The 24,170-nt window shown below is 45.4% G+C and overlaps 1 protein-coding gene across 1 annotated transcript in view; it reads left to right on the forward strand.

Moving 5' to 3' along the window:
* Nucleotides 1–24,136, forward strand: part of LOC142491888 (antiviral innate immune response receptor RIG-I-like) — a 145,202-nt gene extending 121,066 nt beyond the window's left edge. Inside the window, exons 18-20 of the mRNA XM_075594709.1 lie at nucleotides 5,784–5,935; nucleotides 8,877–9,020; nucleotides 20,315–24,136. Coding sequence (XP_075450824.1) covers nucleotides 5,784–5,935; nucleotides 8,877–9,020; nucleotides 20,315–20,644 — 626 coding nt within the window. The 3' untranslated portion in view covers nucleotides 20,645–24,136. The remainder of the gene's footprint in view (nucleotides 1–5,783; nucleotides 5,936–8,876; nucleotides 9,021–20,314) is intronic.
* The last annotated feature ends 34 nt before the right edge of the window (nucleotides 24,137–24,170 follow it).

Genomic DNA, 24,170 nt, shown 5'->3' on the forward strand with positions numbered 1-24,170 from the left:
GGAGACTTAGGGAGGATTTATTCCTGTAAAGTACCCCTAGTTTGGCATACAGTAGGTCTTGGTTGTCAGGGTATCAATGTGCATTCCGAATGTTAAGTGGGAGTCAAACCATAAGCCCAGGTATTTAAAACTAGTGACAGGGATTAGGGTGGTGTTAGCATTGGTTCTAATCAGGAGCTCAGTCGCTGGAAGCTTTACAAATTTAGTCTTGGTCCCAAATACCATTGTTACAGTCTTGTCAGTGTTTAAAAACAGTTTGTTTTGGAAAATCCAGTTTTCGAGTCTCAAAAAGTCAGACTGAAGTATGTGTTGAAGGTCAGAGAGGCTATGGCTGTGTGTATATATATTGTTGAGAACTAGCCCAGGAAGTCAGTAAGAGCTGGGACACAGACAGGGGAGGGTGTGTAGGTGCAGGGAGCAAGTGGCCCCTGCACTAGGCCAGAGAAACCCCTAGGCCCCAGCTAGGCCCCTACTCATCCTAGTTTGTGGCTGCTTTAGGGAAGGCCCCTGCAGTTAGTTGCTTTGCCCTTTACCAGTTAGTTAGGGACACAGCTGCAGTGCTGCGCGGCCCTGACAAGTGAGGTCTGCGACCAGATCTACCTCCCCACAGATAAGAAACTGTGTGTGGTGAGATCACCAGAGGCAGATCCTCCTATTTGGAAGAGGACGCCATCGCTTCGACTTCGGCGCTTGATGCAGAGAGGTCCTTTTCCGTGGTTCTGCTGTACCCGGTGCAGGAGCCCCAGGCAGGTACAGTCACCAAGTGCACCAACGTTACCGGTACCACACAGGCGCTTATCACGCCTAAGGGGTGGGTTGCGGGACTCTTGGGACTCTTGAGACACCTGGGTATAGGGTGTGGGTCTATGGCCTTAGGAGGTCAGAGTTATAGTAGGACACCATCATATGGTTGATGTATATTGTTGTAGTGTGTTTATCTGCCCCTATAGTAAACTGTTTATATATACCTTTGGTGTATGTGGTTATTATATGTGTGTCCTGTGCCAGGGATCATTCTACCCACTAGAATCCTGCACAGGTGGAGGCGCTATATATATGAGTATTGTTCCAGAGGATACACCCCAGGCTCTCAACTGGCGGAGGCTCAGGCCTCCTGTGAGCCTGACAGGTAAAGCACCACACCTGGTAATACGGATATATTCCCACACATGTCTCTATCTGCGATTAGGGGGGGCGGGGAAACTGTGTTACATATGAAACAATCTTTTGTGCTACTTGTGGTTACATCAATGCTTGCGCATTAGATATTATACATTGTTATAGAGGTCACTCTTTATTTAATCATTGAGGTTTCAGCCTATTCATTCTGTCTCAGTGACACTGTGGCATGGTTTTAATTATTATATGTTGTATGTGATGCATTTAATAAATTGAATATTTTTGTATGCTTGTATTGGGATACTTTTTTCTTCTTGTACACACACACACACACACACACACACACATATATTAATTAATTAATTAAAAACTGCACCACCCTGAGGAAGGTCCCATTCCAGGGACCGAAACGTTGAATGTATTGTGTCATGCTTTAAAAATACAGCTTTATTTCTCAAACCCTAGAGTGCAGTCTCCTGATTTTGTGGATCCAAAAACGGTATTGTGTGTGTGTGTGTGTATATATACACACACAATATATATATATATATATATACAGTGGTTGACAAATCACCAAAAAATCTACTCGCCACACCCAAAAATCTACTCGCCACCTAGTACCAAACGTGTGCTGCTTGGGCCAATATTTACTCGCCCGGGGCTTAAATCCACTCGCCCGGGGCGAGCAAATGTATAGGTTTGTCGAACACTGTATATATATATACACACACACACACACACACACACACACACACACACACACGGCCACCCCCTATACAAACAAACACACGCTGCATCTCCCCTATTATAATAATACAGCTTAACCCCGTTATAGCGCGCCCCTATATAACGCGGTTTTCACGTGGCTCCCGTTTTTAAAAAAATTACATATTTTTTGCACACTGCACACACTCTCACTGCACACACTCTCACTGCACACTGCACACACTCCCAGCACTCACTGCACACACTCTCACTGCACACACTCTCACTGCACACACTCCCAGCACTCACTGCACACTGCACACACTCTCACTGCACACACTCTCACTGCACACTTCACACACTCCCAGCACACACTCTCACTGCACACTGCACACTGCACACACTCCACACTGCACACACTCTCACTGCACACACTCCCAGCACTCACTGCACACACTCTCACTGCATACACTCTCACTGCACACTGCACACTGCACACTGCACACACTCCCAGCACTCACTGCACACTGCACACACTCCCAGCACACACTCCCAGCACACACTCACACTGCACACACTCTCACTGCACACTGCTCACACTCCCAGCACACACTGCACACACTCTCACTGCACACACTCTCACTGCACACACTCTCACTGCACACTGCACACTGCACTCTCCCAGCACTCACTGCACACTGCTCACAGCACACACTCTCACTGCATGCTGCACACTGCACACACTCTCACTGTACACACTACCAGCACTCACTGCACACTGCACACTGCACACACTCCCAGCACTCACTGCACACTGCTCACAGCACACAACACTCTCACAGCACTCACAGCACTCACAGCACACTACACTGCACAGCACACCACACTCACACCTCCCACTCCCCCTCCCTACCTTTGGTGTCGGCTGCTGAGATCGGAGCAGAGCTGGCATCAGGAGGAGGGGGGGTGTCGGAGGAGGGGGGTGTCGGGAGGAGAGGGGTGTCGGGAGGAGGGGGGTGTTGGGAGGAGGGGGGTTGTCGGCAGGAGGGGGGGTGTCGGGAGGAGGGGGGATGTCGGGAGGAGGGGGGGGGGGTCGGGAGGAGGGGGGTGGTGTGGATGCCGGTAGGGGGGGTGAGTGAGGAGCAGGCTGGGACTCTGAGGGCCGCGTGGGCTAGGCCCAAAACTGTTTATGCTGCGGAGGGCTGTTAGGTGTGGGGGCCTCGGGGGGGGAGGAAGTGGATGCTGGTGGAGGGGGATGGATGCCGGTGGTGGGAGGTAAGGAGCAGGTTGCGGCTGAACTCGGAGGGCCGCTGTTGGGGGACATGTAGGGCTTCCGGCCACCTCTTCCTTCCTTCCTTCCCTCCTTACTCATTCCCTCCCTCCCGATCGGGCGCAGCTGGGCCATCTTGTTTTTTAAAATTAGCGCGACCCCAGTTCTAGCGCAGTCGGATCGGGTGGTCCCTGAGGACCACACTATAACGGGGTTGAGCTGTAATAATAATAGCTTGTTCTTGTATAGCGCTGCTAGTTTTAGGTAGCGCTTTACAGAGACATTTTGCAGGCACATGTCCCTGCCCCGTGGAGCTTACAATCTATTTTTGAGGTGCCTGAGGCACGGGGAGATAACGTGACTTGCCCAAGGTCACAAGGACTCGACACCGGGAATTAAGCCAGGCTTCAATCTCAGTGCCAGTCAGTGTCTTTACTCACTGAGCCACTCCTTCTCCTTCTATGCACAAACACTCTCTGTCTGCAGCCCCTCCTCTTGAGGCTGCGCTTATAGTGCTGGCTATGGCGACTGCGATGTCAAGCAGCGCCGTAGCCAGTACATGCAGTCTGTCGCAGGTGCCCATAATGGGCGCGACGGTGCTGCAGAGCAACGGAGCGGTCACAATCGGCGGTAGTCAAAGGCTTTATCGGCGATCGCTGTATGACGTCAGTGGCACATTTGCGGTTCAGCCAATGAGAGCAAACCACTCACAGCCACGCCTCTGCCACACCTCCTATCGACCTCCCTTGGTTTCCTGCACCAGAGTGCAGGAATCACAATAGCTATGGCGATGGCTGACGTCACGCGGTCACGTCGCCGGTCACATAGCCAGCACTATAAGCGCAGCCTTAGGCTGTGGCCCCACTGCCCGCGCTGCACGCGCGCCTTCGAGGCTGGCGGCATGTGCAGCCAAATTCCCCGTTCTGCAGAGAGCTGCAGGGGAGAAGACAGGGAGGGGCGTGATGGGGGAGTGATGGGGGCGCGGCCGTGATATCACCCGGTAAGTTTGTCCTCAGTGGCTGAACCACTGGGGGTGTGGCCTAGCGCTCCATCGCGACTCCTGATCTCAATTTTCTTGAGATCAGGATTTTGTCGATGCAGCGCGGCGCCCCCCCCTCGCAGCGGGCCCTGCCCCATTGTGGGGCGGCTCTTGTCACTGCAGCGTCCGCCACAGCGGGGACCTGGGCTGAGGCTGCTGCCAGGGTGGCGCTCAGCATGCAAGCGCTCATGCGCGGCCGCGCAAGCAAGCGGAAAATTCAAATTTGCTTGTTTGGCAAGCAGCTATGCGCCGCACATGCTCAGATGCTCAATGTGTTTCATTGAGGCTAGCGTGAGCGTGCCCGCCCGCTAAGCACCACCCTCGCTGAGGCCTTACACACACACACACAAGACAGAGGGGGCAGAGACAGTCACAGAAGACACATACACACAAACAACAGAACAAAATACACACAGGACAGACACCAAGCATCACCTCTCTGCTGTCCATTCTATTTCCTACTCTGCTTGGCCACACCCCCAAGGTTCCTGACGCCACCTCCTGATTTGCTGCATTACCCAGCAGCAGCCAATTCAGGGGGGAGGAAACTGCCCACTCCCCCTAGCAACTGCCCTTCTCTCTCCCGGCTCTGGGAACCCCTGCAGAATCGCGGTTGGGAAACACTGCCCTTGAGAGAGCAGCCTCTGTCCCAGTAAGCTTGAAGAGGCAAAAGCTGGTTTACAGCCACAAGGTGAATGGTTTTGTACCAAGCTTATTCAACAGGTATCTTCAACAAATGGCCAGTGGGCCACACCTGGCCTATGGATGGTCTTAGACTGCCTGCTGCTGATAATTTCATTGCAATTGCTCAGGCAGATAACTGAAACGTTGACACTGAAACTCGTAAATATTTTATTCATATGTGCACTCGTTAATATGAATTGTACGGATGTTATCAATGCTTGCACAATTTATAATATTTTTAAATCTTCTAAAATGTATTATCCTGGAACCAGGGTCAAGTGTGATGTGTGAATAGCTCCAGTTAGCTTAACTCGGCCCCCTTTCCAAAGCACACCAAGTCCTGTTATATTTTCTTCACTTTATTGGGAAAGCATCAGTATATACAGGCACTTGTGGGTGGGATGGTGTGGTGAGAGAGTGCTTCTGTGTGGATGCTTTATAATCAGAGGCAGGTAAAAAGGAAATGGCCTTGCCAAGAGGAGTGTAGCATGGAAGGGTACTCACTCAGTGTCCTTTGGCTTGAAAAGGAAGTAAGGGGAGAAGTGCCACACAGGAAAGTGAAGGGACTGAACTATCTTGTCTGCAGAGTCAGGGGGGGCAGGAATGAACCAATCTTCCAGCTATGAAGAATGGAGGGTTGCCAAGGCAACCAGTTAGGGCTGAGAAAGGGACATATGAAACAATGTTGCCTTCACACATGCAGCCAGCTGCTGAGACAGAGGGAATTACAGGCAGCTGAACTAGGGAGACAGCAATAGTCAGTGAGCTGCAAAGGGAGACAGAAAAATATGAAATTCTGTTCCAGGACATGTATCATTAAATTACATTAAAATAATCTTTTGGCCCTTAAAAAATACAAATCGTTGGCCCCATGAGAATACTAGTTGAGCCTTGTTATACAACCCAAAGATAGGGTTTAAAAAGATGCTAATTTCACAGAAGCTTCCTGTATGTTATTTCACACAGGTCGAGGAAGAGCGAAGGACTGTAAGTGCTTCCTTGTGACAAGCAAACCAGAGGAAGCAGAAAAGGAAAGGATTAACATATTACAGGAGCAAGTGATGAATGATGCTGTCACCCAGTTGCAGAAACTGGAGGGAGAGGCGTTTCTGAATAAGGTAACTTTTTGTGTCACTGACAGACTGTCGTAGCTGAATAGACACAGGTGGCAAATGACAACACAGAACAAAAACCTTGTACAGTAGGTCCCAAAGGAATGAATAAATAGTGACATAGCTAAGAGGCCCCATATTTTTTAAGCGGTGCTATGCTGTATGTTACATATGACCCATTTACATATATAGGCTATAAGGTACCATATGACTTACAGAAGCTCTGTTAAGTTAAGACACTTTATAATGAAAATCATCCCACTGCAATAGCCGCGGGGAGAGAAGTTTTCAGCACCAGGTCAAAATCTGAGAACTGGTGCTCGATATTTGAGACATTCTAAAAGGAGAGGTGAATCCCTAGAAATATTTGGATAATTTGAATTGAGATTTAAGCCCATCCATTGCTCTGAATAAAAGTCAAAAGAAGCCAGTTGTTTTCCTAATAAAGCTGATAGCATCCGTGCTTGGTGCTACTGCAGAAGATACTTGTCTTAAGACTTTTTTTTAGAAGATTATCAAGGTAATGACAAACCTTTTCTTAACTCTGCCAATAGTACCATGATTTGAAAATGCTCTCCTCATACTACACAGCTCAAAAACATTTGACTTCTGGCCACTAGGATATGGTATAGGCATCTTTGAAGTCCACCAACACCATCTAATCTCCTGGCTTCTCTGCCACTACAATTGTATTCAGTGATTCCACCTTAAATATTTTTTATCCTCGAGAAACTTGTTGACCTTTTTCAAATCCAATATTGCTCTGAATGATCTAGTTGTTTTCTTCATGATGAACATTCAAGAATAAAACCTCTGATGCAATGGAGCAAGCTTTATTGTCTAATAATTTACTTAGACTTCCTTTTAAAGCTTGAGCTTCTTCTTTGTCCTTTTAGAGAGTGGAGGTGGCGACATTTGTTCTCCAGAGTCTTTTCTTCATCCAGAAAATAGCTCCTGCTTATAAAGCTGAGCAACTAGGAATCTGAAATTGACAGCCAACAAATTTCTGAAGTTGTGAAGTCTTCCTCAAACTGGAGAAGGCTGGATTCCCCTTAGATTCCACTTAACACATGCAAATATGCTTGAGCCTAAGAATTAGGGACCATGACCTCCTGGGCACGTAAAAAAATTACTCTGGCACCCTCAGCAGAATTCTTTCATTGAATAATCTCTTTCTGGTCTATAGACTCTCCTATACCCAAGTGCCGACTCTTCACCTTGTAAAGTAGCAAAGTAGGTCTGAAGAACCTTCTCACTTTGGGCATGAATATACTTTTCCCTCCTGCGGCTTTTTGAACAATGGTGTCTAATCTTTTCCCAAAGAAAACCTGACCTTTAAATGGCAGAATGCATACTGTAAATCATTTTTATGCTTAATTCACCAACCAAGGCTTGAACCATAGTGCTCTTCTGTCTAATACTAACAGGGCCATGAATGTCGCTGCCAGCCTCCCCGAATGGAATATCTCAAATAAAATCAGTGGCCAACTTGAATTCAGCAAGACACACATAAGGGACAATCTTTTCACACTTTTCTCCAAGCCCTCTTCAACATTGCCAATCCAAATCTTCACTGCCCTGGAGATCGATGTTATTGCTACAGAGTGTTTACAAGCTGCTTCAGACAAAAGATTTACTGCACTCTCCATATGGCTGTCCATGGCGTCCGAAACTGAAACGGGTCATTCAGGTAAAATCATCTTTCTAGCACACCTTGCTTATCAACCTTCAGTGGATAATATTAAGCTTCCACGTCCATCTCTTCAAAAGCATACATCCTAATGAATTTTCTTATTGGGCTGGTACCATTGAGATTTGATCGTTCTTGACCACATATTGAACCAAAAAGGTTCTGGGCTTTCTCTGGAGACCTCTAAACATTTTATCCCTTGCTTCAACTTGTTGATGTGAGTCATCGATTTCCAAAATCTGACAGCCTTAATATATGGAACCACGGGGTCAAAATCAAAAGTAGACACTTCATCCAACATCAACTCACCTTCTGATGATTCCAGAAGATGAATATTCACCATCCTCAATTTTTTTTCCACTGAAGATGACTCCACTGGTCTATCCAGACTTATCTAGGACCTGGCATGTTTGTGCACCTTGCACTCGAGAAGAGGCTGCTTCAATACTGAAACACTACTTCCTTCATCCAAGATAGAAATTCTGAAATTTGGCCAGTTCTTTTGCAGCATCTTATAAAAAAACATCTTCACAGAGTTTTTTGTTTTCCAAGGCAGGCTTATCACAGGTTGAATATTTATTTTCCTAGTAGCCTTTTTCTCAAAAGCAGGCTCCATAGAGGACTTTGAAGCTTCCTCCATTGGTCCAGTGATTACCTGAGGTACAAAACAAAGGTCTCATAAGCTCCATCCATCTTTTCTACAATAATAAAACCTAAAGGTTCTAACAAACTAAGGCTAACCTGAAGTTGTAATGAGCATTCCTTTAGATGAGGCAGACTTCATGCCAACTTCTAGTGTCAGAGCGATTAGACCAGGAACCTCCTTGATGCAGAAACATGAGGCGCACAGCACACCCAGTGCATGCAGCTAGAGCAGTGCAGAGCTGTGCTTCAGGGGCAGATTGCCTCTGAATATTATTGCAAGAAATCCCAGCAGTAAATGAAAGATGAAAGCAATTGTTTTCTTATTCCCGTTGTAGGGTGGAATCTAACCCCGTTGGAGATGTCCAGGAAAATGCTTTATTTCCTGAGGCTCTTGGAGAGGGTAGTCAGGCTACATCTGTGCATTTACTTAAAAAAGCTAACGGCATGGCTAAATTTAGTTCACAGTTCTAGTGTCTGTGTTCCTGGAGAAGTGTAGATTTGCTATAGGGGGTGATAGGTTTTGTATGGACTAATGAGAGTTGGTGAAATTATCGTGTACAAAACTTTGCAAGAAAAACTACAAATGTATTTTAAACATTTTTCTTTACCAAGATCCGTAAATTACAAAACGAAGAAAAGAATATTCGCGATTTAAAAAATGTGGAGAGACCGAAGTTAACAGAAGGAAATAAGAAGTTGTATTGTGGGAAATGCAAAGTATTTGTATGCAATACAGATGATATCAGAATCATACAGGTGAGTTGTACACCGCAAAATAATAACTCATTGCTTCTGGGTAGAAGAGTCCTTGCAAGCAATAAAACACTCCAGACATGCATTAAAAGTAGGGTTCTAGTCACAACTCTGGCTCTATCCACAGAAAACAGGAGAGCAGGGGATGTGGCATCATGGGAGATTAAAAAAAAAAAAAAAACAACAACATAGGGCAATACTGCAGGATTGTGTTGTTCTTATGGCATGAATGTATGAAGATCATACTCACAAACAGTGAATAATGTAAGGCATATCCAAACTGTGGCAAACGTGGGCGGGACTCCACTTGCTCCAGCAGGGCTCAAGGAGAGAAAAAAAGCCCGCGATAGTGCAGATGATCCTTAAAAATATATTTACTTGCTTAAAACAATACCCCCCTGAATTAAAGGCTTACATCAAGGATGGTACTCAAAAGCATTGAACAAACAGTGAAGGAAGCTGCCATTATTCTCGTGTGTGGTGAGTCACGTTCGCACCGCACTGATGGACTCTGCCCCTTCTGGTTGCGTCACTTCCGGTATCACGATAACGCGAAGGCACACGGATGGTATAAATGGCGCTTCCCTCAGCACTGGGCACACGCTCAGTCTCCTACTTTGGCAAGTGTCGGACTCAAGGCGTTTCGCTAAGGTTCGCTTCGTCAGGAGTCAGTAACCCCCACCCACGTCTGCAATTCTATATATACAATTTCTGATCAAACACTAATTGAACAGACCTGTATTGGGGGTGGGACCAGCGCCAGCAAACATACAGTACAAGTTTAAAACTATTATCAACAATAGCAGCACTATACTAAAAATAATTTACCCTAAAGCAAATTAAGTACACACAAAAATATAAATGCTGCATAGATCTCATGGGAATTAATACAGTACTATTTGATTAATACAAAAACAATAATAAAATGCATAAACATGAATACAAAGATAAAATCACAATGGATTATTTAAAATTCTATATCTATTTTGCAACATGTTATTTGGTACCTGATTTGACCATACCCACCCAAAAATTGGGAATATGAAGGAACTCAAATATTCTTGATTAATTGACCTCATATACTGTATATACAAGAGCTAATTTGTCTTATCAAACAACAACAAAAACATCTTATTGTTATCGATGGAGAAATAAATACTATTAAGGAAAAGATCAGCCCATCTGAAGAAACACCATTTTTTTTAAATAAATATAAGGAATTGCAATAAAAAACTTGATAGTTTAGAAAAGATAATTGTGACTATGAAGATTAAAAATTTCAAAAGGCACTAAGAAGATTATAAAATAGGGATACACAAAAAGAGACTCCCCAAAAGTAGAACAGATCCTTCAAATATGAGTTCCACTAGTTATAGAGATGGTAGAAAATTTGAGAACCAATCACAATATAATTATGTTAAGAAAGGTGATAGGTATAGTCCAATTAGGAAATATCCTAATAGATCATCAAATGACCAATGTAGAAGAAGCCCTGAGCAAGAAAGAGCACATTTTGGACCACAGGAGTAAAATAGGCAGCCCAGAGACAGAGAGAATGGAAGATCCCCCAAGGGAAATGTCTGGAGAAGAAAAAAGTCATAGGCTATTCCATCAAGATTTCCCTAGACCAGGGTCTTTTTTTAGGACCAAAGAAGTCTTCAGATTCATGGGGACAGAAAGGATTCCTTCCTTTAATGGAGAGAGAGGAAGCAAGACAAAGATGTATGCAAAATAAATAATATCTTTAACCTTAGTGATAAAATTCTAACAGTCACTCTAAAACAAGTTATATCTAAGGGGCTTACATATGCACCCACGGCAGGCCCAAACAACTTCAATGTTTTTATTGATGCGCAAAAGTTTTTGAGAAAACTGACGATTAAAAGGTTTTATAAAACTAAAGAAACTGAGCTAAGGACGCATGTGAACAGAACTAATATTAATCCTGTAATTAATACCATAGAGTCATCCTTTATTCATTCAAACCTGAAGCCTGCTTCCACATTTTCCCCTAAAGGGTGCAAGGGTAATCATTTGGAAGTTGTCACACAGCTCATACAAAAAGACTTTGAAGAACTGACAGGAAGAGAGCATAAATTCCAACACAATCTTAACAAAACTGAGCGAGACAATTTTACTGAACTTGTTGAGGATAAGAGCATAGTAATTAAGCAAGCAGATAAGGGGGGTAGTAGTTATGAATCGTATAGACTATATGAAAGGATCTAGGTGATGTAGAAACCTATCATAAGATTAAGACAGACCCCACCGCTGAATTCCTCAGAGAACTGAGGGATTTACATACCAAAGGGAAAGTGGAATATTTAAAGATAACGAGTTCCATTATCGTCTGAATTAGAAAGCACGGTTGCCAGTGTTCTACTTCCTCCCAACAATCCACAGGAGTCTGACCAATCCCCAGATAAACCCATTATATCTGGGATAGACTCTCTGACATCAAATGTCTCATTATATTGACATTTACCTTCAAAAATATGTTAAGGATCTTATATCCTACTTGAGAGATGCGTCGGACATCCTAAGATTTATTGAACATCAACAGGGAGTCGATGCAATTAAAATAGTATTAGACAGAGATGAGGAACTCCATCATACACAAGTGGATTTAATTTTAGACTATTCGATATATATTAGGTCATAACTATGGATTGACGGGAATTTGTACAAACAGAAATGCAGGCGACCATGGGTACCAAGTTCGCCTGAGTTATGCCAACCTTTTTACGGGGGTATGGGAGGACCAATTAATTTGGTGTAACGGGTATTCCACCCCACCCAATCGCAGATATAGTGTGAGTGCGGAGAACCTACAGTTACCAGGTGTGGTGCTTTACCTGTTAGGCTCACAGGAGGGCTGAGCTTCCGCCACGGGGAACCTGGCGTATGTGTATTATGAGTAACCCTGTACTCGGTGCAGCGCCTCCACCTGCGATGGTTCCAAGCAAAGCGGGAATTGTTCCTCGCAGGACACATACGAATAACCAGCACACCGTTTGTATAATAACCAACACCTTTACTGGTGAACATATGAACCATATACCATTCACAGAATAACAGGTGTCCCTCTCTAGAGGAGACACTAACTAAGGCGTCTCACAGGACGCTCCCCCTTACACCGGGTGATCCCACCCCGTGTCCAATGATCCCCACACAATGTCCCGCACTCTTTCAGAGAGAGGATATGTGTGACTGCGCAGTCACTAGAAACTAATAAGGTCGTTGGTGCACTTGTTGAAAAAGGGGGTTACCTGCCGAGCACTCCAGGGCTCGGGCCTGCAACGGAGCTTCGCAAAGGATCCGATGACGGGTGAACACAGGAACTACCATCCGGGGCGATCCCACCCGAATAGCCTCGACAGCAACGATGATGATCGGTGCCCAACCCTCTGGACGGACACACAGTGTCTGATGAGTCCCTAACTGACTCTATGACCTAGGATGATGCTCGCTGTACTATAGGCCGTCCCTACAGCACAGCAACCTTGAATGGCTTCAGGGGAAACTCCTATGGGCCTACGGGGAACCTATCTTATGCAAGTGGGTCCTTGACCCATGCACCCGCACTACCTCTTCCCGTACCACCCGAGTCCTCTCTGCCTCACTCGTACCTAACCCTTCCTATCCCTGCAGCAACGCACTGCAACCTGACACGATGCTCTCTTGTCAGCCCTCACAGCACTGACCGCTGTGACCTGACAAGAATGCACCCAAGCACGAACCTAAGGGCAGGGTCCCTAACCTGGGGCCGTCCCTTATCAATTACCCACTAACCTGGTGGGGAATTGCGGCCTGTCTGGGATCTGGAGGAACCTTACCTGGTGCAGGAGCTTCACTTGCTCCCTACACCCTTCCTTCCCCTTCCTGCTCCCAGCTCCAACTGATCTAACTGCGTAGAGCCCGCGAAATGTATCTATCTCCCTCCTGGGGAGATACTCTCGCCCTATTGGCTCCCTGGCGTCATGTGGGGCACACAGAGGCTCATGGGACTTGTAGTCCCTGCTTAGAGCCTTCCCTGGTAGGCTAGGGTTTCACGGGCTTCTTCCTGCGCATGCGCTTGTGCAAGCTGTTTGGGGTCCTCCCGGCGCCTGGCTCTCACTGCGCATGCGCGAGACAATGCGTAATGGCGGTGCCCTCACAGCCCTGCTTCGGGAGCGCCGGGAGCCCTGCGACGCGATCGCGGCCTTGGCAACCGGCCGCACGCGTCCACGGCAACCCCCGAGCAGGATCCTGACCGCCCTCACCCTTGCGATCGGCTGGCGGGGCCGCCATTCGACTCGGTAGCACCCACGATCACCAGCAAGGTGAGAGGGGTGCTGACAGGCAGGGGGGCCTGGATACATCCTCCCCCTGGTGAAATCCCAACGACCTCGCTTGGGTAGCCGATATAACCATGTACAAGCGTTATACAATCAAAATGCAGTGCATAGAAAATGCAACTTATCACATGGCAATTATATGACTTGGTACACCACATAACACCCACAGTTAAACCCGAGGCCAGCTGAGTGATTGCTGTTTGCTGAGACCCTTTGTGAGGTGCCCCTAACTGATCATGTGGAGGTACCTCACTTTTACGTTCGTGAGCCTCCCTCGAAAGAATCTCTTGGAGAGCACGCTCGAGGGGAACTGTCACAGGATTCTTAATATTTCCTCCCCCTGGTGGATGGAATAGTACCATGTCTCTTGGCCAGACCCTTACCCGGCCATCCGCGGCATGAATGCGATAGGCTAGGAGGTCTTGGCCTTTTCCACGGTCCACCACATGGTGAATGGAACGCTCCTTTTTGAGCTTGAAGGAGGAAATTTTCACTAAATCCATCGCCACACAGTCCTTGTCCCTACGTACTTGCGAGGCTTCCACTGGCAAGCGAGGAACTGACAATGTCTCTGTTCCACCCGGCAGGGAGTAAAGGGTAGATACCTTACCACTGCGGTGATCCATGGTGGCCAACAGGTCCTCGGGGACGCTGTCAGTTCCCATCTCGGCTGTCTTGGGACCTGTCCCGGCACTTCTGGAGCAGTCCACTTACTTGCTGGAACCTCGGGAGCGTTGGATCCCAGTCCTGGGACCATTTGGGTCGGAGCGCACGGGCTCATACTCAGGTCAGGAGCCTTAGTTCGGGCCTTTTCCACGGCCGCCTCCATCGGAGGCTGTGGGGAGTTAGGAGGTTCCTCACCACTCCGCTGGCTTGCGATGGGTTCCTCTTCATCTGAAACACTGTCAGGTACCATCTGTGTTTCACTGGACATCACGATGGGGCTGACTTTTCTCTTCGCCTGGACGATAGGCAGTAGGTACTGGTCCACTCGCACAACTGGACAGCTGGCTGCTAAGGGAGACACCTCCGCCAGGAAGCGATGCCGAGTGGAGCCATTCGCCCTGGTGGCCAGACTTAAGGAGCTATCGTGCTTCGCGGTCACCTGGAGGCTCACACCGACACCCCTGGGGCAGTCAACTCACCCAGGTCTTCGTTAGGTACTGGTCCCCAGCCTAAGACCGATGGTACCATTGGAGTAGGCCACACTGGCCGTTGTAGGGCACACGGGCCCACATCCGGGCAAGCGGCAGCATCTGGATACACCTCGTCTAGAGCACACGGACCCATAGCAGGCTCTGTATCCGCCGAGATAGTTGGCTTGGTGACTTCACTAGAGTGGTCCGCCGGCAGGCGCATCACCACGAGTGGTTGGTCGCTGGAATCACTAAAAGAAGATGGGGGTATAGACACCTTACCCTGTGATTCCGGAATCTGCTGGTCTGGGCTCTGTGGTTCCTGCTCTACCACTAGGACGTCCCCTTTGAGAGTCTGGAACCGTGGGTAGAATGCTCAAGTCCTCCGAAATTTCTGTGAGAGGGGTAGATTGGTTATATATTGACCGACTCCGTATTAAAGTCGACCACTTCTTCCCCGGCGGATTCTGCAGGCTGGGGCATAATAGGCTTCAAGAAACATATCCCGCAGCGGGCACATTCGGGCTCCCATGCCAGTTCGCCTCTAGAACAGTCACAGGTGGTACTAAAACATTGTATACACGTTTCTCCTCCCACCTCGGTTGTCTTGAAGCCGAGCGAGGACTTGGGTATGTCGACTCCCTTGCCACAGACTTCCTGAAGGCAGGGGCACATTAGCACGAGGGCATCTATTCCGGGCAATTGCCGGGCCGCATACGCGTTAGAGTGTAACTCCTTGCAGTCTATTTCATTTCCAAGGGGGAAATAATCTGTTTCTGCAACAGTGTCTGGAACATCACTTTGGACACACAGGCCCCGTGGAGCCTTGGGGATTAAGGCAGACTGAGTAGCATTGTAACTCACTTTAGTGGAGAGGCCAGGCTCCTCTTGCTCTGCTGGTTCAGCAGACCACAGCAGCACGGGTTTCAGGAGCTGTATCCTGCAGCAGGCACACTTGGGTCCCCAGGCCAATTCACAAAATGAGCAGTCACATTTGTTACAGACACATTTTATGCATCCCTCCTCGCTTGCGTTTGCCACCTGATCTTCTACTATTTGCTTCAAGGTGCCAAAGTCCATACTACCAGACGAACTCAATAATTTTCGTAAGCACTGACACAAAAGAAAAGATACGCTCCCTCCCTTAATCTGCCAGACTCCATACGACTGAGGGTGGTTTTCTCTGCGTCCAGTACTTTCTTTGTTGGAGACAGCAGTTACTGGTGGAAGCTCACTGTGCTTGCTCCCCCTGGTGGAATTTAAAGGAGGGGCAGCACACTCTTTCAAGGAGCGTTTCTGGCTTTGTATGGTGCCACTCAGTGGGCGGGGGTGGGGCTTAGGTTTTCCCGCCAATCCCGGACAGTTTTCTGCAAAGTCATTCTGCGCCGCCTTGAGCGCAGCACCACGTGCACGCTGCCAACTTGGGGAAAGTTGCCATGGTGCTTTGTCAGAGTAGACTAAAGGGTAACCCTCAGGGGGTCACCCAGGCATAAACAACGTGGACGGTGCCTCTGACAGGCATATATCCCATTTGGGGGTCACCACAAAAAGTATTGATCTGGACGTGGGGTATGGATCTTTATCTATAATACAGGCGTACGACCACCCGGGGATTTTACGCATATGGTCACAGACTTCCTCATATGATATATTTGCGGGAAGGCCTTCTACGGCCACCACACGGCGGGGGCTAAGATTTATCCTCAAGGCCCAGGCGAGGACCTCGTGTCCGGACTTTACAAACATGGTGGGGCAATTTGACAAAAAAAATATGGAACAGGGCACCCTAGGTCTATCTCAGCAGCGCCTCCAAATGTAACGGGTATTCCACCCCACTCAATCGCAGATATAGTGTGAGTGCGGAGAACCTACAGTTACCAGGTGTGGTGCTTTACCTGTTAGGCTCACAGGAGGGCTGAGATTCCGCCACGGGGAACCTGGGGTATGTGTATTATGAGTAACCCTGTACTCGGTGCAGCGCCTCCACCTGCGATGGTTCCCAGCAAAGCGGGAATTGTTCCTCGCAGGACACATACGAATTACCAGCACACCGTTTGTATAATAACCAACACCTTTACTGGTGAACATATGAACCATACAGTATACCATTCACAGAATAACAGGTGTCCCTCTCTAGAGTGATAGGGGAAGGAAGGCTTAGGGAAGTACCACTGGGACCATTTGGACCAGGGGGAATGGGCCAGATGAAGAGGTAGTCCCTCGAAACGTCGCCCCCCCTAGCATACTTTCCGTTCTCCGTTTTTTGTGTATATTCCTTGTGTTTCATGTTTTTTTCCCCTTTTCCTTTTTTCCCCCCACCCCTCACTTTGTGATATGCCCATTTGTGACACTGGTTTCTGCAAACACATTTGATTTATTTCTGGTTTGTTTTATTATTAAATGTATTTTCTGCATTACAACTGTTTTCATCATTTAGCCATTAGACAGTGAGTGCTGGTACTTACGTAGATTTGTTAATAAATTTAAATTTGTATCATGGGTTACTAAAAAAGTTTTCGCAATTAAATAGTATATCGGCTGTAATACAGACCACGTGGTATATCTCATGGATTGCCCTACGGCCTGCAATATGTGGGCAAGACCACGCAGCCTGTAAAAGTCAGGATCCTTGAGCATTTATATAAGATGGAAATTAGTCACCCACCATGTCACGAAAATGTTTATGACATACCGTCAAGCAGACCCTAGGGGACTTACATTTACAGCTGTAGAACAGGTTGTAGAACACCCCATTGGAGAGGTGGTGGCAGGGATAATGAACTAACCAAGTGTGAAACTTTCTGGATCCACAAGCTGAAGACCCTAGCCCCTAATGAACTTAATGTTGATTTCGAACTTGGGTTTTTTTGTCCTAAAGAGTGGGGATCCATCGCTATGTGTTTATCAACTATTTCCAGTATATCTATCTATCTATGGGACTCTCTCTTTGTATCTCCCGGTTTCTAGAGACCCACGGCGGGTATTAAAAGCTTTGGGTATTATTATTGACCAAGAATTACCTCCCACTTGTTGGAGGAAATGTTCAGTACAATTGGACTGTAAAATATGTCCTTTACCCATCTGTATTTGTAGAATGGGATTAATATTCCCCCTTATTGAATGACTATCTACATAGTGGGGACAGTATTACCATTGCCCAAACTATGATTGGCCACCTATACCGTGCTAATTATAGGAGGGGATATATAGTTCCAATTGGACTAAAGAAAAATGTGCATATATCCCCTCATGCTTGCAAAATGGGACTAATATTTTTTATATTGGAGACTTGGTTGTATGAAAACATAGCTTTATCCCCATTCTTTGTAGTGAATATAAATGAAAAATTAAAGTATAAAAACATTAATAACATGTGGAGACTCCCGCTCCAACACGTTTCGACAAACGGTGTTCTTCTGGGAGTGGGTTTAATGCTAGAACGAACTAACTATATACAGGTGCACCGACGAGTATTCTAAAACTTGCCTTAAACTTGCCTTGGAATATCTGGGGCTATCACCAACAAGATCCAGGTACATGCTGGGTACATGCTGCAACATTTCAGTGACATTTCTGCAGAGACTAATTGCCCATCGGATTAACACAGCAAACTGAGTGGGACTGCCAGAGACCCCCGCTTTTAATCCGATGGGCCATTAGTCTGTCTGCAGAAATGTCACTGAAATGTTGCAGCATGTTCCCAGCATGTACCTGGGTCTTGTTGGTGATTGACCCAGATTTGTTTTAGAATACTCGTCGGCACTACAATTGCTTGTCCTTCCCCCGGTGTGGATGTGTTTTATGGCTAGAGGTGTCAAAAGGTTCCTGAAAGCAAGTGATGTAAGAGTGTGTGTGTATCTGTGTGAATATAAATGAATGGAGAGCCCACAGTATATACAGTGCTTTACAACACATCCACACCGGGGGAAGGACAAGCACAGATAACATTCCAAGAGACACTGTTTTTAAGTATACCTTTTGCTTGCTTCATTCATTGTAACATCGCCGGAAGAAGAGATCAGTGTATCTCGAAAGCTCGCACAAATAAAAGCATTTCGTTAGCCACAGAACGGTAGCATCTATTTATTTTTTTATTTTATATATATATATATGTATATATATATATATATATATGGTCAATTAATCCGGAATATTTGAGTCCCTTCATTTGATTCATATTCCCCATTTTTGGTTGGGTATGGTCAAATCAGGGACCCAAATAACATGTTGCAAGATAGATATAGAGTTTTAAATAATCCATAGTGATTTTATCTCTTTATTCATATTTATGCATTGTATTATTGTTTTTGTATTAATTGAATAGTACTGTATTAATTGCCATGAGATCTATGCAGCATTTTTATTTATATGTTTATATATACTTAATTTGCTGTAGGATAAATTATTTTTAGTATAGTTCTGCTATTGTTGATAATAGTTTTAAACTTGTACTGTATGATTGCTGGCGCTGGTCCCACCTCCAATACATGTCTGTTCAATTAGTGTTTGATCAGACAGGGTATATATAGAATTGCAGACGTGGGTGGGGGTTACTGACTCCTGACGAAGCAAATCATAGCGAAAAGCGTTGAGTCCGACACTTGCCAAAGTAGGAGACTCTGAGCGAGTGACCAGTGCTGAGAGAAGCGCCATTTACACCATCCGCGTGCCTTAGTGTTATCGTGATACCGGAAGTGACGTGACCAGGACGGGGTGGAGTCCATCAGTGCGGTGCGAACACGACTCACCACACACACGTGAACAACGGCAGCTTCCTTCACTGTTTGTACAATGCTTTTGAGTACCATCCCTGATGTAAGCTTATAATTCATGGGGGGTATTGTTTTATGCAAGTAAATATATTTTTATGGATCATCTGCACTATTGTGGTCTTTTTTTTCCCCCTGGAGTCCTGCCCACGTTTGCCACAGTTTGGATATGCCTTATTTAATTCTCTGTTTGTGAGTATAATCTTCATAGATTCAAGCCATAAGAACAACACTGAGTCCTGCAGTATTGCCCTATGTTGTTTTCTCTCTCCTATGGTGTCACTTCCCCCGCTCCTATGTTGTCTGTGGATATAGCTTGTGGAGGATATTTAAACATATCCTGTTCCGGGGTTTACGAGTGGAGGAGTATACACTTTTCCATAATTATTTGTATGACTTGTTATATTATATAGTCAAATCACACCTAGACCAGTATATATTTACATTTTCACTTCTTTGTTTACCTGATCATTATAGCAATATTATAGCTAATATTAATATCGATCACGTATCACTTCATTTATCACTTAAGTATTTATTGATTATTATATCACTTAAGCACTTTTTGTCAATCCCACGTTGAGCGCCACACTCTTTTTGCTTTGTATACAACGCTGGCTCTAGCAGTTTTAAGCTCTGAAAGTCTATAATACAAATAACAGCCTCATGGGGTTATTATGAAATTGTTTTGGTACAATTTAACTTCCTTTCACTCTATGTTAATTTCAGATCTTAATGACTTGATCCCATAGAGATTGATTTGTAGAGACCTGGCTTTAATAGTATTGCGAGATTACTTCTTCAATGATTTCAGAAGCATAACACTGCGTGACCTAGAACAGGAATATGCCAAAGCCAGGCTATCAAATTGGGTCACAGGCTTGTACAGTATGCCTGAAAACCACAAAACAGGAAACCCTAGTGTTATATAGGCTATGAGATGAAATCCTAAAATAGCAATGTATCTCAACCGCCTTAATATGCACAGCATAAACATCATTGACTTTAATATTCTGAATGTTATATGTACTGTATATGCTTTCCCTTCCACACAGGCCACACCGGGGAATCACCACACAGTGGTGGATAGATCCTTTAAGGAACGGTACATCACTGTGCTCCTTTCCAAACCAAAATCCTTCCAAGGATTTACAAAGGAGTATAGCATATACTGCAAGGAACCAAGCTGCAAGAAATTGTGGGGGGACGCTTGCAGCTACCTAAAACGCCAAAACATCCCACTGTTAAAAATCAAAAGCTTTGTGGTAGAGAATGCAGAAGAAACTTCTCAAGAGTCCTTCCGCAAATGGGCAGATGTTAATTTTACAATGAAAGAATTGAGTCAAAAGGAAATATCTGAGTCATTCTCTGCTAATACAGAGTAATGTAAGCCTCATTACCAGATACAGACGTAGCAGATATGAAACAAGCAAGAAATTAATCCCAGAACACGGTGGTCACCGTATTCTGGGATTAATTTCTCACTTGTTTTATATCAGTTTCTACCAACGGGGGTGCGAATCCCGTCAGAACATCAGTAAATGACCTTACAATTAGATTTATTTAGATTCCATCCAAGATCTTTTTTGAAGGAATATTTTGCTGGTTAAAATCATATATGGTATGAAAAAAAGTTTTTGGGGACAGAGATACAACACATAGAAGAAATCAAATTTAAATATATATAGTAACGGTAAGGGTGTTAATAATGATGGTCTATCATGGACTTATGTTTATACCTGTTCAGACAATAGTAACAGGTCAAAATGAGCAGAAGGCGTTTTCGATGGAACTAAAGATATATAATGAGATGATTCCACTGATTTATCGAGGTATTTCTCTAAATTTGAAAAACTGCTCCCACAAGACATATGAGGCTGATGGGACATTACCACGTTGGAGAACTATTTAAAGCTTAAGAGGATTCGAAGGTCAAGGAAGAAGGGGAGTTCCAGTCAACAAAAGAAAAAATATTTTCTAAGTCAAGATAATATCATTAATATTTCCGCAGTTGACCTTACCCCTATAGAGATTTCACTCCAAAATAAGGGGTTGAATGTTGCTCCTCATAATAACGATCAGCTGTTTGACACAATTATTGATGCCTAGAAATTCATAAGGAAATTATCGAAAATATATATTTTGCTAATAAGGGTAATAAGCATGATTCCACATTACAGATACATGGTGCACCCCTGAGCACTATAGCTTTGGGCAATTCAATAGATTATAATTACATACATATATATGTATGTCTTTATTTATATAGCACCATTAATGTACATAGCGCTTCACCGTAGTAATACACGTGACAATCATATAAATAACAAATAATACAAATAACAGATCATGGGAATAAGTGCTTCAGGCTTAAAAATTAACATTTAGGAAGAGGAGTCCCTGCTCCGAAGAGCTTACAATCGAATTGATAGGTAGGAAGGTGTACAGAGACAGCAGGAGGGCATTCTGGTAAGTGCGTCTGCAAGGGGCCAAGCTTTATGTATCAGGTTTACAGTATTAGCAGCGTAGCTACTCGTATGCTTCGTTAAGCAGGTGTGTTTTTAAGGTGGATCTTAAAGATGGTTAGAGGGTGTGCTAGTCGGGTGTTGAGGGGAAGGGCATTCCAGAGCTGTGGGGCAGTCAGTGAGAAAAGTTTAATGCGGGAGAGGGCTTTAGATACAAAGGGAGTAGAGGGAAGACATCCTTGAGCGGAACGCAAGAGTCGGGATGGTGCATAGCGAGAAATTAGGGCTGGGATGTAAGGAAGGGCAGAAGAGTATAAAGCTTTCAAAGTGAGGAGCAGACTTGAGTGTGAGATGCAGGATTTGATAGGAAGCCAGGAGAGTGATTTCAGCAGGGGAGACGCTGAAACAGATTTAGGAAAGAGTACAGTGATTCTGGCAGCAGCGTTTAGCATAGATTGTAGGGGAGACAGGTGAGAGGCAGGAAGGCCGGACAGCAGGCGGTTACAGTAATTGAGACGGGAGAGAATGACGGCCTGTGTCAGAGTTTTAGCAGTCGAACAACAGAGGAAAGGGTGTATCTTTGTAATATTGTGGAGGAAAAAGCGATAGGTTTTAGATATGTTTTGAATGTGAAAGGAGAATATGAGAGAGGAGTCGAGTGTGACCCCTAGGCAACGTGCTTTCGCTACTGTGTGTATGACAGAACTTCCAACAGTAATGTGGAAGGAGGTAGTGGGGCCAGGTTTGAGATGAAATATGAGGAGCTCTGTTTTTGACATGTTGAGTTTAAGTCAGCGGAGGGCCATCCAAGATGAGATCGCAGAGAGACATTCAGAAACTTTGGTCTGTACAGCAGGTGTAAGGTCAGGGGTTTAAAAGTAAATGTGTGTGTCATCAGCATAGAGGTGATATTTGAACCCAAGAGACGTGATTAGGTCACCTAGTGAGTGTGTGTACAGAGAAAAGAGGGAGGTCCCAGAACAGAGCCCTGGGGTACCTCCACAGAGAGATCGATAGAGGAGGAGGTGTTAGCAGAAGAGACACTAAAAGGACAAAGAAGAGTCGTCGTGGGTTAGACTTGTGCGTGTTGATTAGTGAAGAAAAGTAGGTTCGTTTTGCCTGAGAGGGCAGAATTGGAACAGGATAGCATAAATTTGTATTGAAGGAAATCTGCAAGAGTGTGAGATTTCCTCCAAAGGCACTCAGAGGAACGAGTGCAGGAACACAGCATTCGTGTGTGCGAATTTAGCCAGGGTCTGGGGTTAGAAGGGCTAGAACGGCAGAGAGAAAGTGGGGCATGTAGATCAAGAGAGCAGGACAGGGCAGAGTTGTAGTTCCTGACCAGGTTGTCGGAGTCAGGAGCAGGGCTGAGAGAGGAGAAGGAGGAGCGTAAAGTGGGATCAAAAGCTGGTAGGTTAATAGAGCGCAGGTCTCTGCAGAAACAAGGGATAGATGGAGATGGAGATGGAGAAGGGGAGAAGCAAGAGAGAGAAAATGAGATGAGGTGATAGTCAGAGAGAAAAGGGGGAAATGGAGAAATCAGAATTTTTTTTAGTGAAAACCAAGTCTAGGTAGTGGCCATCCATGTCGGTGCTGGCTGCAGTCCACTGTTAAAGGCCAAATGAAGAGGTTAGAACAGTGGTTCCCAATCTGTGCGCCGCGGCTTGCCTAGAGGGGCGCCGCGATTATCCTCCCCACCATCCCTCCTTACCATCCCTCCTCACCATCACTCCTTCATGCCGGCCGGGCCGCAGGGAATTGGCTGCAGGTCAGAGGAAGCCAGGGGCGGGGCTTCCGCTTTGTGCAGAGCACACGGTGAGTGTGTGTGTCTGCCTTCCTGCTCCTGGGTGTCATTTGCACTGTCGTACACCAATTTATTTATGGGACTGTGGGAATCCACTAACACCTTTGGTGACACTAATATTTACAGTGATTTTTTTTACAAGAGATACATTGATGATCTTGTATTTATTTGGCACGGTGATTCATCAACGCTCACAATTTATCGACACTAAATACTAACAATTTAAATTTAACTTTTACTCACACTTTTCACAGCCATTATAAACAATATCTTAATCTATTGTTGTATATAGATAAAGGGTACAATACAAACAGATGTTCACCACGAATAACTTTAGGAATACTTACTTAGAGCGAAAAGTGGTCACCCCAAAACTCTCAAGGCGATCCCAAAGGGTCAATTCTTAGTTATGTAGATTGTGACAAATCCTTTTTGGAACAGTCTAGAAACTTGACTACATTTCTGGATAGACTTGGCATGCTCAATCACAGAGAAATGCTCTGGATTTTCGCATCAGTGGCCCCACAGGGTTTAAATGTGGATTGCGAACAACATTTCTTATAGTATAATTAGAATACTCCTCCAAATCCCAGGGGAGTCGTGTTCCAAGCCATAAAAAGAAAAAACATATAATAGTGCAAA

The sequence above is a fragment of the Ascaphus truei genome, chromosome 1, assembly GCF_040206685.1.
Source record: "Ascaphus truei isolate aAscTru1 chromosome 1, aAscTru1.hap1, whole genome shotgun sequence".
Taxonomy (NCBI): domain Eukaryota; kingdom Metazoa; phylum Chordata; class Amphibia; order Anura; family Ascaphidae; genus Ascaphus; species Ascaphus truei.